General features: G+C 47.3%; 1 protein-coding gene across 2 annotated transcripts in view; it reads left to right on the top strand.

Moving 5' to 3' along the window:
- The window catches only part of IGDCC4 (immunoglobulin superfamily DCC subclass member 4), a 191,439-nt gene that overhangs the window by 139,779 nt on the left and 27,877 nt on the right, over positions 1 to 23,783 (top strand). For both annotated transcript variants that reach the window (XM_043493295.1, XM_038420543.2), the window contains exons 12-18: positions 7,762 to 7,869; positions 9,170 to 9,353; positions 10,119 to 10,246; positions 11,453 to 11,623; positions 14,092 to 14,229; positions 14,862 to 14,967; positions 16,160 to 16,394. In XM_043493295.1, the coding sequence (XP_043349230.1) occupies positions 7,762 to 7,869; positions 9,170 to 9,353; positions 10,119 to 10,246; positions 11,453 to 11,623; positions 14,092 to 14,229; positions 14,862 to 14,967; positions 16,160 to 16,394 (1,070 nt within the window). The remainder of the gene's footprint in view (positions 1 to 7,761; positions 7,870 to 9,169; positions 9,354 to 10,118; positions 10,247 to 11,452; positions 11,624 to 14,091; positions 14,230 to 14,861; positions 14,968 to 16,159; positions 16,395 to 23,783) is intronic.

The following is a 23,783-nucleotide window of genomic DNA, read 5'->3' as shown; positions in this document are numbered from 1 at the left end:
AGTCTTTAGCCAAACTGTTGCAGGGATGAGTGTACTGAGAGTTTAGGGGGCAGAAATTAATCTTTGTCTCTTTCAGGTACTTGTGAGACCACCTGTCAGTGCAGCATCCGAGTGCTAAATTATTTTCATAATATTAAATATTAAAATGCAGAAACTCCTGAAAGCTAATTTAGTGACAGATTATTCTCTAATCAGTGATTAAATAATATCCGGTGAAGTACAGATTGAAATGGTTGGTGTATCCTATGTTCGTATCTCAAAACTCAGGTCAGAACAATCATCTGTCCCCACCTACGTATTTCTAAGAATCTCTCATAGAATCATAGAAGATTAGGGTTGGAAGAGACCTCAAGAGATCATCTAGTCCAACCCCCTGCTCAAAGCGGGCCCAATCTCCAACTAAAATCATCCCAGCCAGGGCTATGTCAAGCTGGGCCTTAAAAACTTCTAAGGATGAAGATTCCACCACCTCCCTAGGGAACCTATTCCAGTGCTTCACCACCCTCTTAGTGAAAAAGTTTTTCCTAATATCCAACCTAGACCTCCCCCACTGCAACTTGAGACCATTGCTCCTTGTCCTGTCATCTGCCACCACTGAAAGCAGCCCAGCTCCAACCTCTTCGGAACCCCGCTTCAGGTAATTGAAGGCTACTATCAAATTCCCCCTCACTCTTCTCTTCTGCAGACTAAATAACCCCAGTTCCCTCAGCCTCTCCTTGTAAACCATGTGTCCCAGCCCCCTAATCATTTTAGTTGCCCTCCGCTGGACTCTCTCCAATTTGTCCACATCCTTTCTGTAGTGGAGGGCTCAAAACTGAATGCAATACTCCAGATGTGGCCTTACCAGTGCTGAATAGAGGGGAATAATCACTTCCCTCAATCTGCTGGCAATGCTCCTACTAATGCAGCCCAATAGGCCATTAGCCTTCTTGGCAACAAGGGCACACTGCTGACTCTCATATCCAGCTTCTCGTCCACTGTAATCCCCAGGGCCTTTTCTGCAGAACTACCACTTAGCCCGTCAGTCCCCAGCATGTAGCGGTGCCTGGGATTCTTCCTTCCTAAGTGCAGAACTCTGCACTTGTCCTTGTTGAACCTCATCAGATTTCTTTTGGCCCAATCCTCTAATTTGTCAAGGTCACTCTGGACCCTATCCCTACCCTCCAGCATATCTACCTCCCCCCCAGCTTGGTGTCATCTGCAAACTCGCTGAGGGTGCAATCCACACCATCCTCCAGATCATTAATGAAGATTTTGAACAAAACCAGCCCCAGGACCAACCCCTGGGCACTCCGCTTGATACAAGCTGCCAACTAGACATTGAGCCATTGATCGCTACCCGTTGAGCCTGACGATCTAGTCAACTTTCCATCCACCTTATAGTCCATTCATCCAATCCATACTTTTTTAACTTGCCAGCAAGAATACTGTGGGAGACCTTATCAAAAGCTTTGCTAAAGTCAAGGTATATCACGTCCACTGCTTTTCCCATGTCCACAGAGGCAGTTATCACAACACAGAAGGCAATCAGGTTGGTCAGGCATGACTTGCCCTTGGTGAATCCACGCTGACTGTTCCTGATCACCTTCCTCTCCTCCAAGTGCTTCAAAATGGATTCCTTGAGGACCTACCTGCTCCATGATTTTTCCAGGGCCTGAGGTGAGGCTGACCAGTCTGTAGTTCCCCGGGTTCTCCTTCTTCCCTTTTTTAAAGATTGGCACTATATTTGCCTTTTTCCAATTGGCCGGGACTTCCTGCGATCAACACGAGTTTTCAAAGATAATGGCCAGTGGCTCTGCAACCACATCAGCCAACTCCCTCAGCAACCTCGGATGCGATAGATCTGGACCCATGGACTTGTGCATGTCCAGCTTTTCTAAATAGTCCTTAACCTGTTCTTTCACACTGAGGGCTGCTCACCTCCTCCCCATACTGTGCTGCCCAGTGCAGCAGTCTGGGAGCTGACCTTGTCTGTGAAGACCGAGGCAAAAAAAGCATTGAGTACTTCAGCTTTTTCCACATCCTCTGTCACAAGGTTGCCTCCCCCATTCAGTAAGGGTCCCACACTTTCCGTGACCACATTCTTGTTGCTAACATACCTGTAGAAACCCTTCTTGTTACCCTTCACATCCCTTACTAACTGCAACTCCAGTTGTGCTTTGGCCTTCCTGATTACACCCCTGCATGCTCGAGCAATATTTTTATACTCCTCCTGATTCATCTGACCAAGTTTCTCCTTCTTGTAAGATTCCTTTTTGTGTTTAAGTTCACCAAAGATTTCTCTATTAAGCTAAGGTGGTGGCCTGCTGTATTTGCTATTCTTTCTGCACAGCGGGATGGTTTGTTCCTGCACCCTCAATAAGGCTTCTTTTAAAATACAGCCAGCTGTCCTGGACTCCTTTTCCCCTCATTAACTTCCCAGGGGATCCTGCCCATCAGTTCCCTAAGGGAGTCAAAGTCTGCTTTTCTAAAGTCCAGGGTCTGTATTCTGCTGCTCTCCTTTCTTCCTTTTGTCAGGATCCTGAACACTACCATCTCATGGTCATTGCTGCCTAGGTTGCCACCCACTTCTACTTTCCCTACCAATTCTTCCCTGTTTGTGACCAGCAGATCAAGAGGAGCACGGCCCCTAGTTGGTTCCTCCAACACTTGCACCAGGAAGTTGTCCCCAACACTCTCCAAAAACTTCCTGGATTGTCTGTGCACTGCTGTATTGCTCTCCCAGCAGATGTCAGGGTGGTTGAAGTCCCCCATGAAAACCAGGGCCTGTGATCTGGAAACTTCTGTTAGTTGTCCGAAGAAAGCCTCATCTACCTCCCCATCCTGGTCTGGTGGTCTATAGCACATGCCCACCACGACACCTCTCTTGTTGCTCTCGCCTCTAAACTTAACTTAAACTTAATTTAAAGACTCTCAACAGGCTTTTCTCCAGTTTCATACTGGAGCTCTGAGCAATCATACTGCTCTCTTACATACAGTGTATGTAAGATGCATCTCTAATGCAGCCAAGTGTGTTTGTTACTTAAAGTTAAAAAGCACATGAGATGTCTGCTTCAGATTAAAAAATGACCATGAGTTAATCCTCACCACTCCGCTCTGCGGTTGGTATTATTTTCCCCATTTTACAGAGGAGAAAAATTGAGGCAAAAAGGTTCAGAGCAGGTGGTCAGAGAATGAGTCTGAGTCACAGCTGGGATAATAAGCCGCAATCATATCTGAAGGACAACTTTAGCTAACAAGATGCTTGTAACCATTTACTTCAATAGACTCTCTGTATAGTATCTGACTAGAGTAATTAGTTAATTAACCAACTGATAAGAAATCAGACATGCCACGAGTACTCTTGAAATAGGACTCTCCTACATAGACGGTTTCCCTCCTCTGCCCCATGGCTCACCCTTGTAATTGTCGCATTCTGTAACTAGTTGGTTAATTACTGGACTCAGAGGTACAATATTTAGGGCTCTATGGGATTGATCTTCAGCTAGTGTAAAATCAGCATAATTCCCTTGAAGTCAACGCAGTTGTGCTGATTTTCGCCAGCTGAGGATCTGGCCCCATATAGTGCAGCATTTTGCTTTGTTGACAAAGGCCAGCTGTTGAAACAGCAGTCTGAGTGTGCGAGCTAGCTTGATTTACACACCTCACATATATTATGGATGGTTTAACAGTCAATATATAGGACCTGGGAGGCTAACTTATGTCACCACTAAATAAACTTTCCCCCTCTAGAATCGCTTTACAGCTGTGTCTACTCGTAGCCTGGCGAGGGTGTTAGCAGTTACAAGTCACTCTGAAGAATTTAGGTGTGTAATTACTGCATGGAGGAAACCACATCTGTACATCATGTACTGTCCTTACCACTGACAAACCAGCAAGGAGAGTGGCTCAGGAATGATCTGAATTGGTTCCAAATGCTCTGGCACATCAGTGCTCAGAACATCACTTGTTCATCTGTAATTACTTCCTTAAATTTGGGCATCAATCATCTCTTGATGGTTTCCTTATGATGGGGCTGACGTGGATTAACTATCGTAACTTCATGAAGAGGCTGAACTGTCTTCCAGTTGGGAGTGTCCTCTTTTGCTTTGCTGTGGAATGACGAGCTCTTGGGGGCTTGGAAAAGGGACGGGGTAGAAGCGCCTAGTATACGCTGAGAATGCAAAGGTGATGGGGAAGGCAGGGGAGTGTGAAAACCCAGCAAGAGTCGAAGTATGAGCATGCTAATTTCAGGCTAGACTGTGCAACCCTGGCACTGGTGAGTGCCCGCTCACACAAGCAGGTGTTGATTTTGTTGAGGCTACATGTGCGAGTCAGGATTGCACAATCTGGACCATGGGCACTTGGCGAGAATATTGCAATTCAGTTGGGACGAGGGGTTGGATAAGGAACTGCAAAGTATTAAAAAGGGAACAGAGTCAGGAAAATCATTGTGCAGGAAATAGGAGAAATGGGACATTGTAATCAACACAAGTCTGTCGTTCCGTGCTTAATCCTGACATGTGTTGAGCTCCAAGAACTCTCACTGATTTCAGTGGACATTCTAGGCCTGACTCTAGCAATTAATCACTAGTAACGGAATGCAACAACTAGGGCTGGGATCTAGAAGAAAAAGAAACACTGAGGGCCTAATTGTGCCATCCATGTTAATGGCTAGTAAGTAGTACCTTACTTTGGGAGCGGTACCAGGTACTTTTTTAGCCTGAGAAAGGGTGGGAGAGTTAATGCCCAAACGAGCACTTAAGAAAATGAATGCAAAAATATATATTAGTCTATTGGAAATATTACAGCCATCCAGATCCCAAATTTGAAGCGATGCAGCCTAGATTATTCTGGATCAATTTAATATAGGCATACACATATATAAGGGGATGTAACGAAATATATCTGTTTTCACCTTGCCTGCTAACTTCGATAGCAAATCTTGAAAGGTTGATAAAATGTCAAGCCTGTAAGCTTTCACATATTGAACTTCTGGGCCTTCATTATAAGAAACAGGATCCTAACTCCAGCCTTCGAAAACAAATGTGGCCTGATTGTCAGTGGCTAGGGGGTGCAGTCGAAATGATCCAGATTTGTATGCCAGGGGTCACAGATACAAATCCCAGCTTCTAGCTTGCATAAGTGGCAAAAATTGATGCTAAGAATCTCCAGAGTTATAGCTGCTGCCCCTTGCAGAAAGTTTGCAGTATCAAACCTCGTGTTTCACAATTTCTATTAGAGATCAGGATGAGGAGCAGATTATCTCACGTCCGCTTGCTGTATGGTTTCCTGTACCTTCCTCTGAAGCATCTGGCGCTGACCACTGTCACAGACTGGTCTAAATGGACCTCAGGTCTAATCCAGTCTGGTAATTCCTATATAAGTACTGAGCACCCAGCTGCAACTTCTGATGTCAATGGGATCTGCTGGATACTTGCACTCCTGGAAATCTGGCCACGAAGTTAAGTGCCTAAATGGGGATTTAGGAGCCTGACTTTAGGCTCTCATCATTGTAAAATTTTGGCCATGATGTTTAAAAGGAAAAAAGTCATTACTGTGTTAACAGTGTATGCGGGCACAGTAAGACTTGGCCTTTCCTTCCTGTCTTCGTGCTATTTCTTCCAAGGCAAGTTGTCCATTTTACAACATCTTCCTTCTTGCCCTAACGCTCCCCTACCGAAACCAGACTCATTTCCCAGCGTTCCTCTCAGAAGCTTTTGTGAAGCTGAGAAAGTAACGCACTGAGCAAAACTCTGAGCAAGCGTTTGTGGAGCGGGGCCATTGATCAGTTACGTGCCACTGAGCCTGAGAACTCAGCGGCTCTGTAGTCCAACAATGATAGCCCCTGCCTCAGTGAATTTCAGAGGCTCTCCTTTGTCAGAGGAGGCATGAATGCAGGTCAGCCAGTCTGTTTTCATCATCGCGCAACACCCAGGCGGCTTTTGAGGGAGACAAAACTTTGTTTGCTTTGGGGAGCCTTTCAGCGTGAAGAATGTGGCCGAACTGTTTTTAGATTCTGAACGTGAACACATATTGTGAAGCCAGGGCAGCCTTCCGAGCATCCTTGGGGTAATTGGCACCAATAGGCCCTGGGAGCATAATTGGAGCAATAATAATAAAATTGGCATCAGTGAGACGGGCTTTGTGCTGCTTACATTGGCACGGCAAGGGAGCCGGTGAGCCATCGGGGCAGGGGATGAATAGGCACATCCCTAATTAACAAACTTCAGCAGCTAAATGCAGCCGAGGGAACCAAAGAGACTATGGGCTGCTTTCAGCGCGTTTCTGAACAAGGGACTAGATGTCCAAAGAGAATTGCCAGTTTCCCTCTATTTAAAAACTTTGAATCTTTTAAGTAGTTTCCTTGAATAAACATCCCTGCTAAAATGTCCCCCAACATGGCAGGAGAGGCTTCTAGTTTGTGAAAGACCAGAAGAAAGAGGCAGGCAAGCTTTGCAACGGCCTTTTGGACTGTGTGAGCTAAATTTGGTGTCCGTTGTCGGAACTAATGAAAGCGCAGCTAATGCTGCTAGGAGATATTCTGGGCCTTTTCCTGCAACCCCATTTGGGGTCAGTGGGAGAATTTCCTTTGAAACAGGGATCTCTGTTTCCTTTCTGAAGGCGCCTGACTTTATTATTAAAGCAGCTGTGTCTGAGAAAGCAGTAGGCTCTGTTTGTTGTTGTGCGCACCAGAGTTTTTTTGACTGTAAGAATCTCTCTTGGTAGATGAGACAGATTGGGACTGATCCTGTGCTTCTGTGTGCACCAAAAACTCTCATCAACTTTAATAGAATTTTTCAGGGTGCAAGGAATTGCAGGATCCAGCACTGTGTCTTTAAAAATCCCCCATCCCCGTGGCTGTACAATGTATCCTTCTGATCAGAATACATGAACTGAGCTTTTCCTGAGCAGAGGTTACTGGCACAGTCACACCATGAGAGAAGTTCTCCCACCAGGCTAAGGGGCTGCTGAAGGGCCCTCTGCATAATTAGAGGGTGATTGATTTTGTTTTGTAGATTTGCAAGGGTGTTGTTGAGTTACAAGGATAAATTTAATGTGATGCTTTTGTTTACTTTGGATGGTCAGCTTTAGTACACGTGTGTGTGTGCACGCGCACGAGGGAGAGAGAAATACATACGCTTGTGTTCTGTGGTAGGTTGGTCTTGGATGGGAGCAAAAGGGAGTAAGGTCTAAGATATTTCTTAGAGTGCTCGTTAGTGCAGTATCTAAGCAATCAATCTGAGGCTCTAGCCCTAAATTACTGGGTAAAGCAATTGGAGCAAAGAGTATTAATGTGTCACCTAGCTTTGGAGAGGCCATTGGGTTACCACCCATCTGGGTTTTCCCAGATAATCCTGCTCCAATGCTTGCAGGATATTCATAGCTCCTCAAACAACTCCTGGGACCTCTTAAATGCAGTCATCTTGCACTGTGGGAGAATGTCGTGATGAAGCTTTAATGCAACATGATGCTACCTTCAGTGATAGAGGCAGGCACACAGGATTGGGGGTCAGGAAATCGTGAGTTCTTATTATATTGGCTCTGCACTGACTCAATCTGTGACCCTGAGCAAGTCACCTTGCCTCTCTTGGCCTTGGTTTCCCCATCGATAAAACGGGGATGATAACACTTTGTAGGGTGGTTGTAGACTGATGAATTCACTAATATCTGAACGTGGAATCTGAATGGTTTTAAGCCAGTGCAGCTCTGTTGAGATTGGGCAAAGATTAACTTCTGCTGAGTGATTTTTGCAACCAAAAACGTCGTTCATTTTTCCAGCCCCGGGGAGACTCTATGAGGTGAAGCTGGTGGCATTCAGTAAGCATGAAGATGGCTACGCGGCTGTATGGAAGGGCAAAACGGAAAAGGTACCAGTGACGGCAGTAGGTAAGCAATACCCCTGTGACTTCATAGAGCACTTCTTAGCTATTTTACCTGTGAGCTTCTGCCCACATGTTCTGCTCTCTTCTGCTCTGCCCATGGTTCTAAGATTAAGGTATGGGATAAAGATATGGAGGCAGACTTTTAGGAATGAAAGAGAGACAGCAGTCATGATCTAGCACTGGTGTCAAACATAATCATTCACAGTGGAGAATGAGCAGGGCCATCCAAATTTTTAGAGCCACCAAAAAGTGGGTAATACAGATAAATAATAATACAGACATATGCGTCAGTTTCATTATTTGTTTCCCTTGGTGGTGAAATTAGGCCATTATTGTGATCCACAAAATGTATTCTATCTGTTCATGGTTAAGGCTAAGATTTTGTCACAGATATTTTTAGTAAAAGTCACGGACAGGTCATGGGCAATAAAGAAAAATTCATGGAAGCCGTGACCTATCCCTGACTTTTATTAAAAATATCTGAGACAAAATGGGGATCTGTGGGTGCCCACACCACCTGCAGCAGGGCGTCTGCGCAGGGGCTAGGAACTCCGAGGGCCCCCAACACGGATTGGGTGTCAGAGCTCATGGTCCCCCCCGCCCATGGCTGGAAGCTGCCGGGGCCTCCACCGCCTGCAGCAGCAGGGAGCTGCGGGGTACCCCTGCTGCCTGCAGCTCTGGGGGTCCCCCACCAGCTGCAGTGGCCAGGAGCTTGGGGGTTCCCCTGCCACCTATGCCCACAATGGCTGGGAGCTCGGGTGTTCCTCTGCCATCCACAGGGGCCAGGAGCTGTGGGGTGCCCCAACACTCTGCGGTGGCATGGAGCTCCAGGGGCCACCAGAGGCAGCAGGAGTACACTACAGATCCCTACCCCTGTGGGCGGGGGTAGGGGTGGGACCCTGCAGTTCCCCACTGCTGCAGGCTGAAGTCATGGAGGTCGCTGGAAGCCACGGATTCTGTGACTTCCGTGACCTCCATGACTAAATTGTGGTAATTATGTTGCCCAGTACAATTGTATCTGAGTACCTGGCAATCTTTAATTAATTTATCCTCGCACATCCTGGGAGGCAGGACAGTTATCCCCATTGCCCAGATGGGGAATTGAGGCAGAGAGTAACTAAGTGACTTGCCCAAGGTCACATAGGAAGCCTGTGGCAGAATAGAGAACTGAGCCCAGGTCTCCCCAGGCTAGTGCTCTAACCACTAGGCCCATCCTCCTCTTGATTCATCAGCAATGACTGCTCTTCTCTGTCCCATGCCACTTATACGTGTGTATTTCTTTCTTCTTCCTTCATGTACCATAGACCCTCCAGTTCAGAAGGGCCCCCCACTGCCCCCAGCCCATGTCTATGCAGAGTCCAACAGTTCGACCTCAATTTGGCTCAGGTGGAAGAAACCAGACTTCACGACTGTCAAGATCGTCAATTACACCGTGCGTTTCAGCCCTTGGGGACTGAAAAATGCCTCTCTTGTCACTTACTACACAAGGTAAGTGTGTCGCGCAACAGGCTGAGTGACACAACAGCTTCCTTGTTGGAAAGAAAACAAACATACGGGAGAAACGTGGGAAACCTCGTGGGTGGGTGGTTTAGTATGTCCAGGACGCATGTGACTCTGACTTGTATCCATTTGCTCAATTCTAAATCAGGGCTGGGCAAAAAGCGGCTCCCGGAGAACGGTCTGTATCTGAAACACAGAGGTGGAGCTTAGGAGAAAGCAGGCATTTTTCCATCTTGATTTGTAGGGGCCAGCCTGCACTGCATGCTGGGATCTGTAGTTTCCACATCTTTATATTAAGTATAAAGCCAGTTGAAGTATTGTCAGCCCCAAATATTCAGAGATCGTGACATTTAAAAAAATACGGGGTTTTGGTTTAAAAATCGTGACATTTAAAAATATATATATAATAAATTTGGTGTGGCTCGTATATTCGTCTTCTGGGTTTTGAGGCTTTAGCGGGGTCACGTTTTCAATCTTTTCTCTGCAAGAAAATCATAAATAAATGAACTGCCATGAAGGTTAGAAACATACTTTTATTTGAATGGCAGCTGTGATTCTCACGTAATCCCATGCCTCCTGGAGTTTGGACTTTAAGAAACATATGAAAGATAGTGAGACTTGTGATAGAATTTGATCCACTCCATTACACCCACATCTTTTCTGGCCCATGGGCGCCTGGTAAATTGCTGAGGTGGCCAGCAACGGGACCCCAGCCTGTGTTAATCTGCCCTGCATGTCTATGTTCCTTGGCAGTTCTGATGAAGCTATTCTCATCAGCGGATTGAAACCCTACACCAAGTATGAATTTGCAGTCCAGTCTAATGGAGTTGGGATTGATGGACCGTTCGGCAGTGTGGTGGAGAGGTTCACCCTTCCTGACCGTAAGTACCGCACCGTGGTGAATATAAATCCCCAAACTCACGGAGCTCTCCCTGATTGGAGGAAGGCCAGTCTCACCTCATGTGCCTTGCCCACTTGTGGAGCAACGACGTAAATCTCTGAAGACCGTTTTCAGCTGCCAATTCTGTTGTTCTCTCTGTGCACTCACTCAGAAGATGTAACGTGCTTGTACGCTGAAATGCTTGGGAATCCGTCTCGCTGTCTCTTGTCATCCCTCAGTCCCCTTCTCCATCAGTGGAGGCTGAGAGCCATTTGAAAGCCCAAGAACCGTTCCAAAGCCCACTGAAGAGATGCTGCCATTGGACTTGGCTTTGTAAGCACAGAGGAATGGAGGCAGAATTCAAGAAGAGCAATTGATATGAATCAGGACAATTATGTTTATTTCAGATTTGAGTTTTCTTGGGGCGGGGGGATTTTCTCTAAGAAATCCTGCTTTCTAGTGAGGTGCCCTGGGCTGCCTTGGGGGTTGCTTTGAGCAATGGGTCCTGGCTAAGGCTGACAGATGTTGTCAGAATGAGAGTTGTTGAGCCCAGCGTGTTTGTGTAGAGGCAGTGGCAGGAATTTGAGCCTCCCATTCTGCCCTAGGGCTGGCAGAGGCTGTGAGCCCTGGGGAACATGGCTAGCTCTGGTAAGTCAGGGGATAACCTCTCTTGTCCAATAGCAACCTCCAGTGGCTGCTTTGGGCATGGAGTTAACCGACTTTGGAGGGTGGGTCCCATCCAGCTGTGGTGGTAAGAGAGCTTTGCAGGCAGGGGAATTAAAAACCAGAAGGGGGCAGGGGGTTCGGAGGATCCCTTGCCCGAGGATAAGAAAAGCTTTGGTGTATTTTAATGTTGGATCTCCTCCTGAGCTGTGCAGCTACACTCATGTTTTCCTGCTACTCCTTAGCTTGCTGGCCAGGATGGACAAACTCCCCACTGTTTGTGCTGCAGAGAGCACACCCTTCCATTCAGCTCCAAAGTCAACAATGAGCAGCCCTGTTTGTGCACCATTTGCATCCATCCATGTGCAGATCACTCCGGTGTGCATCCAGTCACCCAGCTCCCAACTGTAAATGCAGCTTTGGCACCTGCCCACTTTTGGGGGCACCAAATTGGAGGTGTGGCCCAAAGAGCTGAGCTTTCACCATTTCCCCTTTGGTTCCTGTTGCACCTTTGGGGCAGTCGTTGTATCCTTTGTCTCTTCAGGGCCGTCGACGCCTCCATCCGACCTCAGGCTGCAGCCGATCAACCCATATGCCGTGCAGGTGCATTGGTGTCCTCCAGTCGAACCCAATGGCATCATCGTGGAGTATGTCATCCTGTATAATGCAAACAACACGCAGCCCGATGACATGTGGACTCTGCTGAGGAAAGAAGGTGAGCACCTGGAGTAGCTCAGGAATGTGTCCATTGGGCTGGGTCCAGAGCGGAGGTGCGTTGACTTCAGTCCTTGTTGGGCACATGTGCCAATCCTAATAAATGTCAGTTCAGAATCCCCCCATTTCCCTGGCCCTCTCTGCTTTCTGACAGGGGTCATGCATCTCTGCTGTCCAGCCTCGAAACACTGGTAACAGAAGTCTAATGAGCTGGGGGACAGATAATGTTGAGGAAAGGCTGCGCTAGCCTGCAATACAATTAGAAATAGAGGTGGCGGAGGAGACCCACAGCTGAGAGCAGAGCATGAGCATTGAGAAGAGACGTGTGGGAGAGGAGGTGTGTTTGGAAGCAGGTGGGTTCTCTTGCCAGCTGCCTCATTAGCAAGGCTCTTGCGTGCTCTTTGGATTGGGGCTGCAGAGAGACAAGATGCTATCGCTAGGCAGTAAAAGAACTTTCTGTTGACCGAGTGTCAAGGCTGTGGCTCAGAGATAAGAGAGGAGGAAAGTGGGTGGGTCAGTGGTTGAAAGACAATGCTGCATGTTTGCGGCTGCTCAGAAACTAGACCCTGTGAGCTAGAGGCTGTGAGCACATCGGCCACCTGAGATCATCCAGGAGGCCCTCTGCAAAACCAGGTCACTCCTATGTGTGGCGGTTTTCATCCAATAGATAACAATGTCAGGGCAGAGCTGCTGGCTGGGGAGGTGAAGCCCATGCCAGTGAACGGAAATGCTCCATGTAAGTCGCAGCAAGAAGTTAAGAGCTCACCATGTCATTTCTTGCAGTTTCTTCACCCATTGCCCTGAAGGAAAACTGAGCTTTTGAATGAGAAGACGGAAGGATACAAAATCAACAGGGCACACATTAAATGGGTTAAAACCTGCCTAATCGCTAGGTCTCAAAATGTAACTGCAAATAGGGAATCAGCTTCCAGCGGGTGTATTTCTAGTGGATTCCTTCAGCGATCGGTTCTTGGCCCTACACTATTTAACATTTTATCAATGACCTGGAAGATAAGATAAAATCACTACTGACAAAGTGTAGAGATGACACACAGCTTGGGGGAAGGGTAAATAAGGAAGAGGACAAGTCCTAGATAGAGTGATCTGGATTGCTCAGTAAGCTGAGCGCAAGCAAACAATATGCATTTCAGTACAACCAAACATAGAGTTAGATATCTAGGCACAAAGAATGTAGCCTGCTTACAGGATGGGGGACTCAGGCCTGGGAAGCAGTGACTCTAGAAAGGACTTGGATAATCAGCTGAACAAAGTGGCCAAAAGGGCTAATGTGATTCTTGGATGCAGAAAGAGGGAAATCTCAGCAGGAATAGGGAGGTGATATGACCTCAATAGTGGCACTGGTGCAACCATTTTGGAAATACTGTGGCCCGTTCTGGATTCTGACAAATGGGAGAGGGTCAGAGAAGAGCCACAAGATTGATTAAAGGATTAGAAAACCTGCCTTATAGTGATTTGACACATGGAGCTCAATCTATTTAGCTTGACAAAGAGAAGGTTGTGGGGTGACTTGACCCCAGTTGGTGAGTACCTACCTGGGGAACAGAAATGTGATGACAGGACAATATCCAATGGCTGGAAGTTGAAGCGAAACAAATTCAGATGGGAAAGAAGGCACACGTTTTTCATCGTGATGGTAATTAACCATTGGAACAACTTACCAAGGGATGTGGTGCATTCTCGATCGCTGGCTGCTTGTAAAACTAGATCGGGTAGTTTTTTAACGATGTGCCCTGGTTCAAACAGGAGTTAATTCAGGGAATCCTACAGCCTGTGCTATGCAGGAGGTCAGACTAGATGATCACAGTGATCCCTTTTGGCCTTGGAATCTATGAATCTGTGAAAACGGAACGGGTCAGAAATCTCTGGGGATGGACGGAGCTGACTGCAAAGGCTTCTGGTTGAATATTTCAAAATGGATGTTAATTAGGAATTAAAGCTAGCACGTAGTGGATTGGGACCAGATCCTGCCAACAGCTCGGCATGTAGAGAACTTGACTGATGAGAGTCCTTTCACTGGCTCCAATGGGATTGCTCACTGGGCTCAATCCATGGTAACACAGAGGCGGTGGTCTAGGGGTATGGCCAAGGAATGACATAAATGTCAAGATTTTCAGGCCTGAAGGGACCAGCTGATCGACCTCCTGCATATTACAGGCCAGAGAATTCCAATCCTGCGTCCAGCCCAGAATTTAGGAGCACGAGGCAGTTTAGCTGCAGGAGAGGCTTTAGTGAGATTACTCACGTGAGTAAAGTTTCACACATGCAGGGTCAGGCTGCTAGTGAGCATATTAGTTAGCTAAGCCATAAACGTCCTGGGGTACGAAAGACACCTCTTTACGTTATACTGCTCGCAGACTCTGCTAGCTCGGAGAATGAAACAAAGTTTTGCAACCCCCCAGATAGCATCTAAACCGTAAACATTAAACCTTCTCACTTGCTTTTGAACAGGAAATACTTTCAGCACTGAGGTGCATGGCTTGGAGAGCGACACCAGGTATTACTTCAAGATGGGAGCAAAGACCATTGTAGGATCCGGCCCGTACTCGAACGTAAAGGACGTGCACACCCTTCGCGAGAAGCGGTCAGGTATTCCAGCTTTTACTACCCCAGGAAGCATGCCCTGGTCTCGAGAAGTCACTCCGAGCATTGAGTCACGCTCCATAATTGCCCGTAGTTAGTAGTGTTGTTTAGTTTTGTGTGCCAGCGAATGCATGAAACTTCTTGATCCCGCCGCGTGATACACAGATCGTGAACATGCTTAAACAGTGCTGGGGATCGAGCCAAATTCAGCGTGTGCGCAGCTCTTGCTGACGTCTGTGGCAGCTGCCTATCCATATCTCGGGGCAAGGATTTGGCTCTAATTGCCCACCTTGCAGCCGTCAGATTAGTTCATGTAGCATTAAGGCAGCTGAATCTTCGACAGATACCAGTTTGCTTTTATCTGCTTCAACGGTCATTGCCAAGTACTTCTTATGATAGTGTGTTGTGTGCATATCTCTTTGTGTGTGTGTGTCTGAGATATGGGTCCAACTTGGGGCCACTCGTCCCACTTCCCCTGGGCTTTAGGGAACACTAGCTCTGGATCAGTAATTGGTGCCTCGGGCCCATTTTATATCCACGCACCCGAAATCGGTGGTTTTCTGAATGCACCGGACGCTCTGCGTCCTCTTCCCGGTAGGGCTTGAGACGCTGACTCGACTCTGTCCTTCGCCTACTAGATGTTCTGGATATCCGCTCGGTCACCGGGATCATCGTGGGACTCTGCTTAGGTCTCCTCTGTATACTCTTCTGTATGTGTGCCAGTTTCCGCAGCAGCAAGCAGAGGTATGCATTGCATTATCCGGACAGCGAGCAGAGCAGAGCACCGATTTGGAGCAGCGCAAAAAGCCCTGTCAAATTCTTTCCCACATTAAGATGTGCTCTGTTGTAGAACAATTGAATTTAAGGCAGTTAAAGATGCAGGCCATAAAAATAATCCATGTCTTTCAATATAAAATTCCTTCTCTGTCATGTTGCTTTGAGGGGCGTGCCCGCTAAGGAGCGCTCTTTAATGAATGCAGTCTGGTTTGCTGGTTTGTATGCTGCTGCAGTAGCTTTTCTTTAATCTGCATTGTTAGAGTAATTGTTTTTGCACCAAAATAGAATGCTAATTACCCTATCAAAGAACATTATCCTTTCTTCATCTCTGTGTATGCACAACACGGCTCTGCTGCGTTTGGGTGCCTGGCTGATAGTTGTAAACATGCACTGAACTGCTTTGTGAGCTTCCAGCAGGGAAGACTGTTAGAGGGTTCCCTTTCTTCCTGATGTAATGGAGTGGGTTGGTGTGATCGGGACCAGATCCTCATTTGGGGTATATTGGCTGAGTCCCATTGATCTGACCTAGGTGTCAGAACCTGCCCTGTAAGTGCTTACAAAGGAAATCATTTGAAGCCCAACTTTTGATGTAAGCCATAGTTTTAGAGAGAGGCATTGTGAGCAGGTGGATTGAGCACAGGGCTGGGACCTAGGAGCTCCCGAAGTCTCATCCAGGCTCTGCCACAAACCCATCCCATCACGTAACCTCCCTCTGTCACCTGTAAAATGAGGCTGATGAAACTTATCTGCTTCATGTGGGGTGTGATAAGCATGAGTGAGAGGTAGATCCTTGTCCTTGTCTCTTGCTCCCGTTATGGGGCACTAAGGACCAGCCATTGTGATCTGCTGGACAGGGGGCGGCTTGTAGAAACGGTACACTGTGCTTGTTACAGAGCCCGGGCTCAGGGTGTGTTGGCAATAAGTGATGAGCACAGGGGCCTTAACACTGATCCCTACACCCAACAGAGTAGCCAAAAGCAGAGCCTTTCCAGTCCTATTGAGAACAACCCAAGCGGAGAGGGGCAGTTTGGTCCAGCATCTGCCACTGCTCACAAGTTGGGAGATGACACCCCTTGAGCCCTGATTGGCTGGACAAGGGAGTCCAGGGCTTTTTGCCCTCCGAGGTGGAAACCTTTGTTTGTTTTCCCATCCCCTGCAGGGATGCTCTGCCAGGGCTGGATTCTCAAGCAGCTGGGAATCACAGATCCTATCACCAGGGCAGGCAGGGACCGCCCAGGCCCAGCACCAAGTCTGATTCTCATGAGCTGGAATCGCTCATGTCCCCGCCCTCTGAAGAGGTTCCCTTGCCCCTGGTGGACATCACAGAGCTGACAGAAGTACACAGCCTCATCCACACCAGCCTTCCAGATGACGGCATCCACGGGATAAGAAAGGTATTGCCAGTGCGAATGCTTACCACCGCCTTGCTCAGATAACCCTCTTAACCTGGAGCGGCACCAAGGAACCAAGCAGAGTTGGGTCTGATTTCCCCTCTGGCTCTCAAAAGTGCTGGCCTGGATGGATCGTTTCAGGGCAGGCACTATGCTAGCAAGGGGGGTTCCTGTATCACCTGATGCTGAGAATCCCTGACTACAGAGTATTATCAAATGTATTTCCTCTAATATGGTTATCCTGAGCTATTTTCCCCCCAACACACTGATTTTCATATCCAGCCATGTTAAAAATTTCCCAGTTCCTATACCGAGTCCATGTCATCACCTGTGCCAGAGGAGGACATACCCTGGTGATGCTTTGGGGGTTCACCCAGACCAGTAAGGGGGTGTGTCAGCTTTGGCTCCGAGCCCTGCCACCAGCAGCCTGCTCGTGGCACAATGGCCTCACCCTGGCCTCCACCAGCCTGGTTCCTCCTTGCAGGGCGACACCAACAGCCCTTTCAGTCCTGAGTCCCCCTCCCTCCCCAAGCTGTCTGCCCTGCTGCAACTCTTGCCTTCCAGGCTAAGAGGACCCAGTTCTCAAAGGCTTGAAGGGTACGGTACCCCATCGTCCCGCTGTGATGGTTACCTCCAAGTCTTTCTGAAGGTCCTGATATCCTCAAAGTTCATCTTTGGTTTCAAAGCCAGGAAGCCGTCCTGGGTGCTCAGCTCTCTGTGTCCTCCACGGAGCTGACGCCATGTTAATTTTTGCAGTCTCCTGGGATTTTGCAATGCAAATGAATGGCCCATTGTTCTTGGCACGCCTGGCTTGATTTGTCATTGAGTCCAAGAGGTGTTGGCCATTCTCCTTTGTCTGGAAAAAACCTTTTTTGCTTCCTTGGTTTGTTTACCGATCCCAAAAGAGAGAATATCCATAATGTCACATATAGCACTGTTACGTACATTTCATAATGATTTTAGTGGCCAACGTGATGTTAGTTTTCCATTGATATATTACAAGACACTTTCTAAAGGCGAGAGTCTCAGAGCTCCCGTGACGTTGACCCATGGATGCTGCTGTAGCTTCAAGGCAGGCGTAGATCCCCTGGTTGCAATGATCCCATTTTGGGGAAGGATGGAATAGTGGATGGATCTCCATAGCTATGGATTTGTGATCTGTTGCTTCTGCCTCAGTCCAGCTCCACCTCATCTCTGGGAACACAGCTCTGCGCTGTAGAGTAGAAAGGTTCTTCTCCCCGCAGAGCTGCAGTGGTTCTGTTCCATCCAGGTCCTTTGTGCCTTTGTGCAGGGCAGGGTTTGTGGCCTCTGTATTGAATGCAAATGTCATAGTGGCCTTCGCTGCTAGAGAGACAAGGGAAAAAGATCTCACCCTCTACTTAGCACCAATATGAATCCATTAGGACCAAACCACAATTGTCCTTTAGAATTTAATAGGGGTGAGACAAACAGAGTTCTGTAGAAAACTAATAGGGATTTTTAAAAATTAAACCTATAGCATTTAAAAGAGACTTAATATCCTTTCATTAGCTTTTCTCGTCCTGTGGAATTCTATAGGAGGAGGAATTCTCCATTACATTCTATACGATGGTTAAAAAAACGCCTTATAGAAAGATCCTCATTATCTAATTCTAGACTTTCCCATAAGGATTCTGATGAAAGCCAGACCTTACTGTTGTTGATGAACAGCCATGCAAATTCTGCAGAGTGAATCTCCCTATTTCAAAGGTGGGTAGACATGCAGAGTTGTGCTGGGGTTTTTATCTCCCTGGCATGTCTATGGGCCAGTGGCAATATCATTACAGATGCTGATGTTTGCTAGCAATGAGCCTAAATCCCCCACGTTTTGACTCCAGGCTTCCTCAAAGTTTGATGGTGTTCTGGACCAGGGCCTGGGTTTGGATCAATCTCTGGTATTAATAGGACTGATCCAAAGCCCACTGAAGTCAATAGAAAGACTTCCATTGGCTTCATCAGAATTTGAATCAGGTCCTGTGTTAGCTCCTTGAGCCTGCTATAGAGCACGTTTGTCCATCAAAAGGCCCCATAATAGCATGTTGCAATTCTACAAAGGAGAAATTCCTCCAGCCTTTTGGTAAGAAAGATGATGCTGGACTCTACCATGTTGTCTGTCTGGTCATAACTCTGGTTCAGTTGCAAGCCTGGTGCAATTTAATGACCATGACCAAGAAACTTGACTTTCCACTTAAGACAAGTAACTGTACAAGGACCTTGTGGCAATCAGTAAATCAAAAGAGAGATGCTTTAGCTCAAGCTGACGTTATGGACGTGATGCAGAAATGATGGAGTGAAATTCCAGGGACTGTGTTATGCAGGCGTTCGGACTGGATGATCATAATGGTCTATTCTGGCCTTAGAATCCATTGATCTATGAGAGAAGGTTGAAGTGGTTGTTGGGAAAAGGCAAAAGAGGACAACAGTTTCTCTTTGGACTGAAGCAATGAGATGCTTGGTTTATTTGAAAATGACCTGTCACAAAAGAGAGAGCATTGAAAGCAAAACCAGAATGCTGGGTCGGAGAACTTGTATCGAGAAATATCTGAGGCTTTTTATAGAGAAAATTGGTTTGTCCTGTCTGATATTGTGGATGCACTCAGGTTTCAGTCCCCTTGTGAATCTTGCTAAACTCTTTGAGATCTTGTGGCCACGAATTCCACAGATTAATGATTGGGTTTCCAATGCAAATATTTGCGTTCATGAATTCGACATCTGCTTTCTACAAATACTCTCCCCAGTATTAACTTAAAATGTGCCGTTTTTATAAACATCAAGTTCACCAGCATGTTCACGAAGAGCAAACATCAGGAAAGTGACCTCAACTGAAGGGAGCTTGTGTTTTTATTTGTGGATCTGTATGTTTGGAGGTATTCTCCAAGCTCTATGTAATTTGCCTGACATTGCCTCGTCTTTCTCGTCTTCCTGCCCCCTTTTCTCTCTCAAGCTTGTCTGAAGCATTTCATTCCATTAGGGAACCTTTAATTGGCCTAATTTATTTAATCTGTTTATGTCTTTCTTTGTAACCCGGGGAGAGTGTGTAAGGTAATTAGGAGGTTGAGTGAAACAGGCGCATTGTGAGCACACGGGATTTCATGTTTGCATCAATCATATGCTTGTATGTCACTGGTGTTAAGGTGTATTCATGATAGCAAACTTTAATCAAATCTAAGTGCAAAATAAGGGAGACGTGTGAGAGCCCGGCCTTGGAGAGTTTGCCTCTTCGTTAGAGAATGCGCAGATGTATTCTTTTTGCTATGCCACATCCTTGTCTGCCTTAACTGTCACAAGGGTCAAAGCGATTCACCTTGGTTTCCCAGGTGTTTCATCGGATTAAGACTAACAGGAAAAGATAGGAGAGAGTGTGAGGTTTCCTGTGTAGCAAGCACAGCTCCTTGCAGTGTAATTATTTAAGTGTTGGGTTGCTTTCCCCCCCCTCTTTTTAACAGCCCTTTCCATTAAATGAGGAACAAATGTTTTTCTTTAAAGAGTTACTTTGCCCCGATCTCTGATTCAGGGTCCTGGAAGTAAAACTCTCTGCCCAATTGAGTCACTTTCCTCCTGTCTTTTGGAGATAATAAATCCAGATCTCTCTGTGGATACTGCCCAAGCGGGAATTTAATCTCTAGAAATGCAAGATCTGCTCCCCAAAGGAGCACGAATGCCAATCACAGTCTGTTTGTCTTCAGAGAGTTTAAGGCCTCAGAATCTCAGTATCTGAGCCCTGTCTTGGCGTTCGGCAGATGGATTATCAAAGATCAAAGGTTTGCAGAGTGTACGATCTGGCCGCAATTTAATCTGCTGAGTGGGAGGCTAGCTAATGCTCCTGCATCCAGGGTTTCACTTTCAGTCTGCCATAACTTCTGGCAGCTCAGCAGGATCTTGCTGCCCGCATTGTTGGACTGTCTATGCCATGGAGATGTACATGCTTCTATTCAAGTGCTGTGCTGTCATCTGCAGCACCTTGGATTTGCTCCTAGTCTCCAGAAATCCTGACTTCTCCATGAAATTATATTGGAGATCCACCTGGGCTTGGTGAGCAGGAGACATACAGGAGCGTTAGTCTCAAAAGGCCAGAAGATTGCAGCCTCCAGAGCTGTGACCACAAAGCTCAGACAGCCAGTAACTTCCTGGTTCTTGTACTCTGAGAAAGTCAGTAATATATTTCTGGGGCATCTGTGTTACCACTGGACAGCAAACTGTATGCATTATCCTGGAGGATGCCAAGGAAAAGTGCATGTGCTTGGAACGAAATCTGCCAGCAGAACGGATAGATTAAGTATCTGCACTCTCTGCAGAGCTACTCTTGGGGCTTATCTCAGCTTGACCCAGCATGGGTGTGCAAGAGGGGAGAGTGCAAGAATTCTCCCACGCACCTCACCCCATGCGGAGGGCTGGACATAATCAGCATTCTGTAAACTCTGCAGTGCTGGCCTCTCAGCAACGAGGTGTGTGCGGAAAGTCAAGCTGGTGCTTTACATGCTTTGCTGAATTGGGGCCCTACTTTCCCCAGTGGCACTAGCCTCTGCCAGGGAGTGAGGTGCTAGCCCAGATGCTATGGTGCTGGGGGCCAGAGAAGAGGCATAACCATGACCTATTCCTGGTTTAGGGTTTTTTTCATAAACGACTTTCGCTTCTTCCCTAGCTGAATTCTAGCTCTGTCCCTTAGTATCATGTGGCAGCAATATCGCTAAGTAGCTACCACCCCCCCGCCCTGTCCCCCATTGGAACAATCTGGTAGGGGACGCCATCGAATGCTAAAGAAATTATATTTTTTGAATCCCTGCTGGTGCAGTGGAAGGTTTTCACTGGAAGAATCAGGACATTATTTTGTTACAAAGAAATGGATACAAATGTAAGGATCCGTGTCTTCAAAAGTGCACGTGTGATGAAGCCTGGCTGCGTACATATAGAGCATGGTCATCAGCGACGATTGCACCAGGATCTTCAGTGCTGAATGCACAAAACCCTACCCACTCCTTTAGCAGGCAGCAAGGAGCAGGCTGTTGTAGCTGCTGGACATGGGCAGTAGAGGGAGACATCACGACATGGAGTGAGCTAGTGTATTGTACAAACGCTTCCAAAATTCCAAACTTAACCTGTGCACTTACACTCAATTTGTGAGCAGGCCTCAGGTGCAGTGTGCATGCAGTCAGGACCATGTACATCTGGACACTGTAACTTAGAAAATGGGGACCATAATTCCAGCAGATGTAGTTTTCTGCTCTTTGGTCACTGGAGAGAGGCCTGGCCTTATAGTTACAGCTCAAGGCTGTACATCGGGAGATGAGAACTCTGTTGCCAGTTCCGACAGATTCTTTAAATAACCGTTGTCAAGTCACTTAACTTATCCTACCTTGGTTTCCTCATCCATAAAATGGTGATAATGCTACTTTCCTACAGTAGTGATCATTAAAACCAGGACATATCTCCTTTGCAACTGTTAAATTTATCATGGCATTTCCCATGCTAAGGAAATTGAGTCCTGTAAATACCAAAAGGGGCTGTACAGCTTAATTCATTAAGGCTTGCACAGTGATTTGCAAGCCTCCGATGGAAGGTGCTATCAAACCGAGAAGCATTTTTCTTCTTTCTGGCTTTTCCTCATTTCTCTCTTTCTCTGAAATTTCTAGAGTGAAACAGACCATAACATAAAAATTCTTCAGGCATTAGCGTAGCACGGATGTTAAGCTGTAAATCCATCGGTACTCAGGTGAACAACTGAATGAAGGGGCATGGCTGGCAGAAGCCTTGTAACTGCAGAGATAGAGATAGCATCCAAATTGTTGCAAGAGTGCTCTGTGTCTGTATAGAATATAAATAGGCAATGGATCAACAAGGTGCCAGGAGATGGGGCTCAAGAACACATGCCAGAATATATTGGTTGTTGCGTGCGGCAGATGGCATCCCTTGTGCAGCTCTTTACCCGAGTGTTTAACCTAGATACTCCTGCCGCAGGTAGTGTGAATACATTGGCTAGGAGCCATGGAGATTGGAGTGGAGGGAAGAGTCTCACAGTGGGTTTTGCTCCACTGTGCAACAGACCGAGCTCTGCTGTGCTGAGGGAATTTTTGCTCTGAGCTGTGAGTGAGGCTATGAAGACTGCTGGCGTGGAAAGCAGTAGAACAACAGGAAAGTGGGGGACTTTGAATAATGACCCCAGGAAAGCCCCACTCAGCAGAGAAGAGATCCAGTCGGTTTGTATAGGAAATTGCACCTTCGCCAGGAGTTTAGTTTGCTCATTTTCTCCAACCCTGTGTCTGAAGCCCTGGAAGTACTGCTGGCTCTATGGGGTGACCTGATCTCTTTCCAGATGAAGGGGACACTGTAGGCAATTCTCGCTCTCTTTTAATATTTCTTTTTCTAGTAAACATCATGAGGCCACAGCACTGGTGGGAGGTGCTGAGTGCCATCCCAGAGACAGACGTGGTATCCCACAGAACAGGGCTAATGCTCATGACACCTCCCCACCCTCGGCTTCCCTGACTTTCCTGCACCTCCAGCCTGACCACTGGCAGGGAGGAGGTCGTTCCATCTCCATGACGCTGCCAGTTGGGCTGGTGGCTTTTGTGATGTGGTTGCCCATCCCCCGGGAACTGGGCTGAGACCCACCGAGCCCATTACACCAAACAGCCCTCAGTTGGTAGCAACTTGACTCATCTCAGACTAATGACCCAGAGGTGAAAATCTCTGTGCCCCATTATCCCTCCAAAGTGCTTACTCAGCCCCACTTACCAGTATCTTCCTGCTGCCCACTCCTAGGGAGCTGTCTGTTTCTCAGGCAGTGACTTGAAATTGAAGCCTTCCTGCCCGCTGAGCAGAAGGCTTTTGTAGCCACTTGGGGCTCTGTGCAGGGATACTTCCTCCCTCATAGCTCAGAGCAGTGCAATTAAACTGTAGCTGGAAGGGCAAGCCTCTTCCTCCTTTTCCAAGCCGGTAACCGGCCACTAGGGGATGCAAGAGCCCAATGCATGCTGCACTCTGCCCTTCCCCTGCTTCCAGCGCAGGTCCGACCAAGGAGTGACGTCCCCCAGGCTGCTCCCAACCCGGGTCTGTGCATGGCAGTGCGCATTCTCACCCACTGCATCATCCCTCCATCCATCCTTGCAGCTCTAGATCATTGTGCAACAAATGGGCTGCAAGATATTAAATTATAGCAACTGCCAGATGGGCATCACTTGGAGACAGAAATCCCTTGGCTCTCCAGGGAATCGGAGCAGCATGACACCAGCAAGGCAGACTTTCCTGCCACGCCTATGTGCTTTAAAGCAAGACTTGGTTGCAGGGAGCTGGATGTAGGGACAGGAGACTAGGGCAGTCTCCATGATCCAGTCACTCCTTACCCTCTATGCTGTGAATGCCGTCAGATAACCAGCA

Source organism: Dermochelys coriacea, chromosome 10 (genome assembly GCF_009764565.3).
Source record: "Dermochelys coriacea isolate rDerCor1 chromosome 10, rDerCor1.pri.v4, whole genome shotgun sequence".
Taxonomy (NCBI): domain Eukaryota; kingdom Metazoa; phylum Chordata; order Testudines; family Dermochelyidae; genus Dermochelys; species Dermochelys coriacea.
The sequence above is the reverse complement of the archived record's forward strand: the minus strand, read 5'-3'. Positions and strand labels throughout refer to the sequence as shown.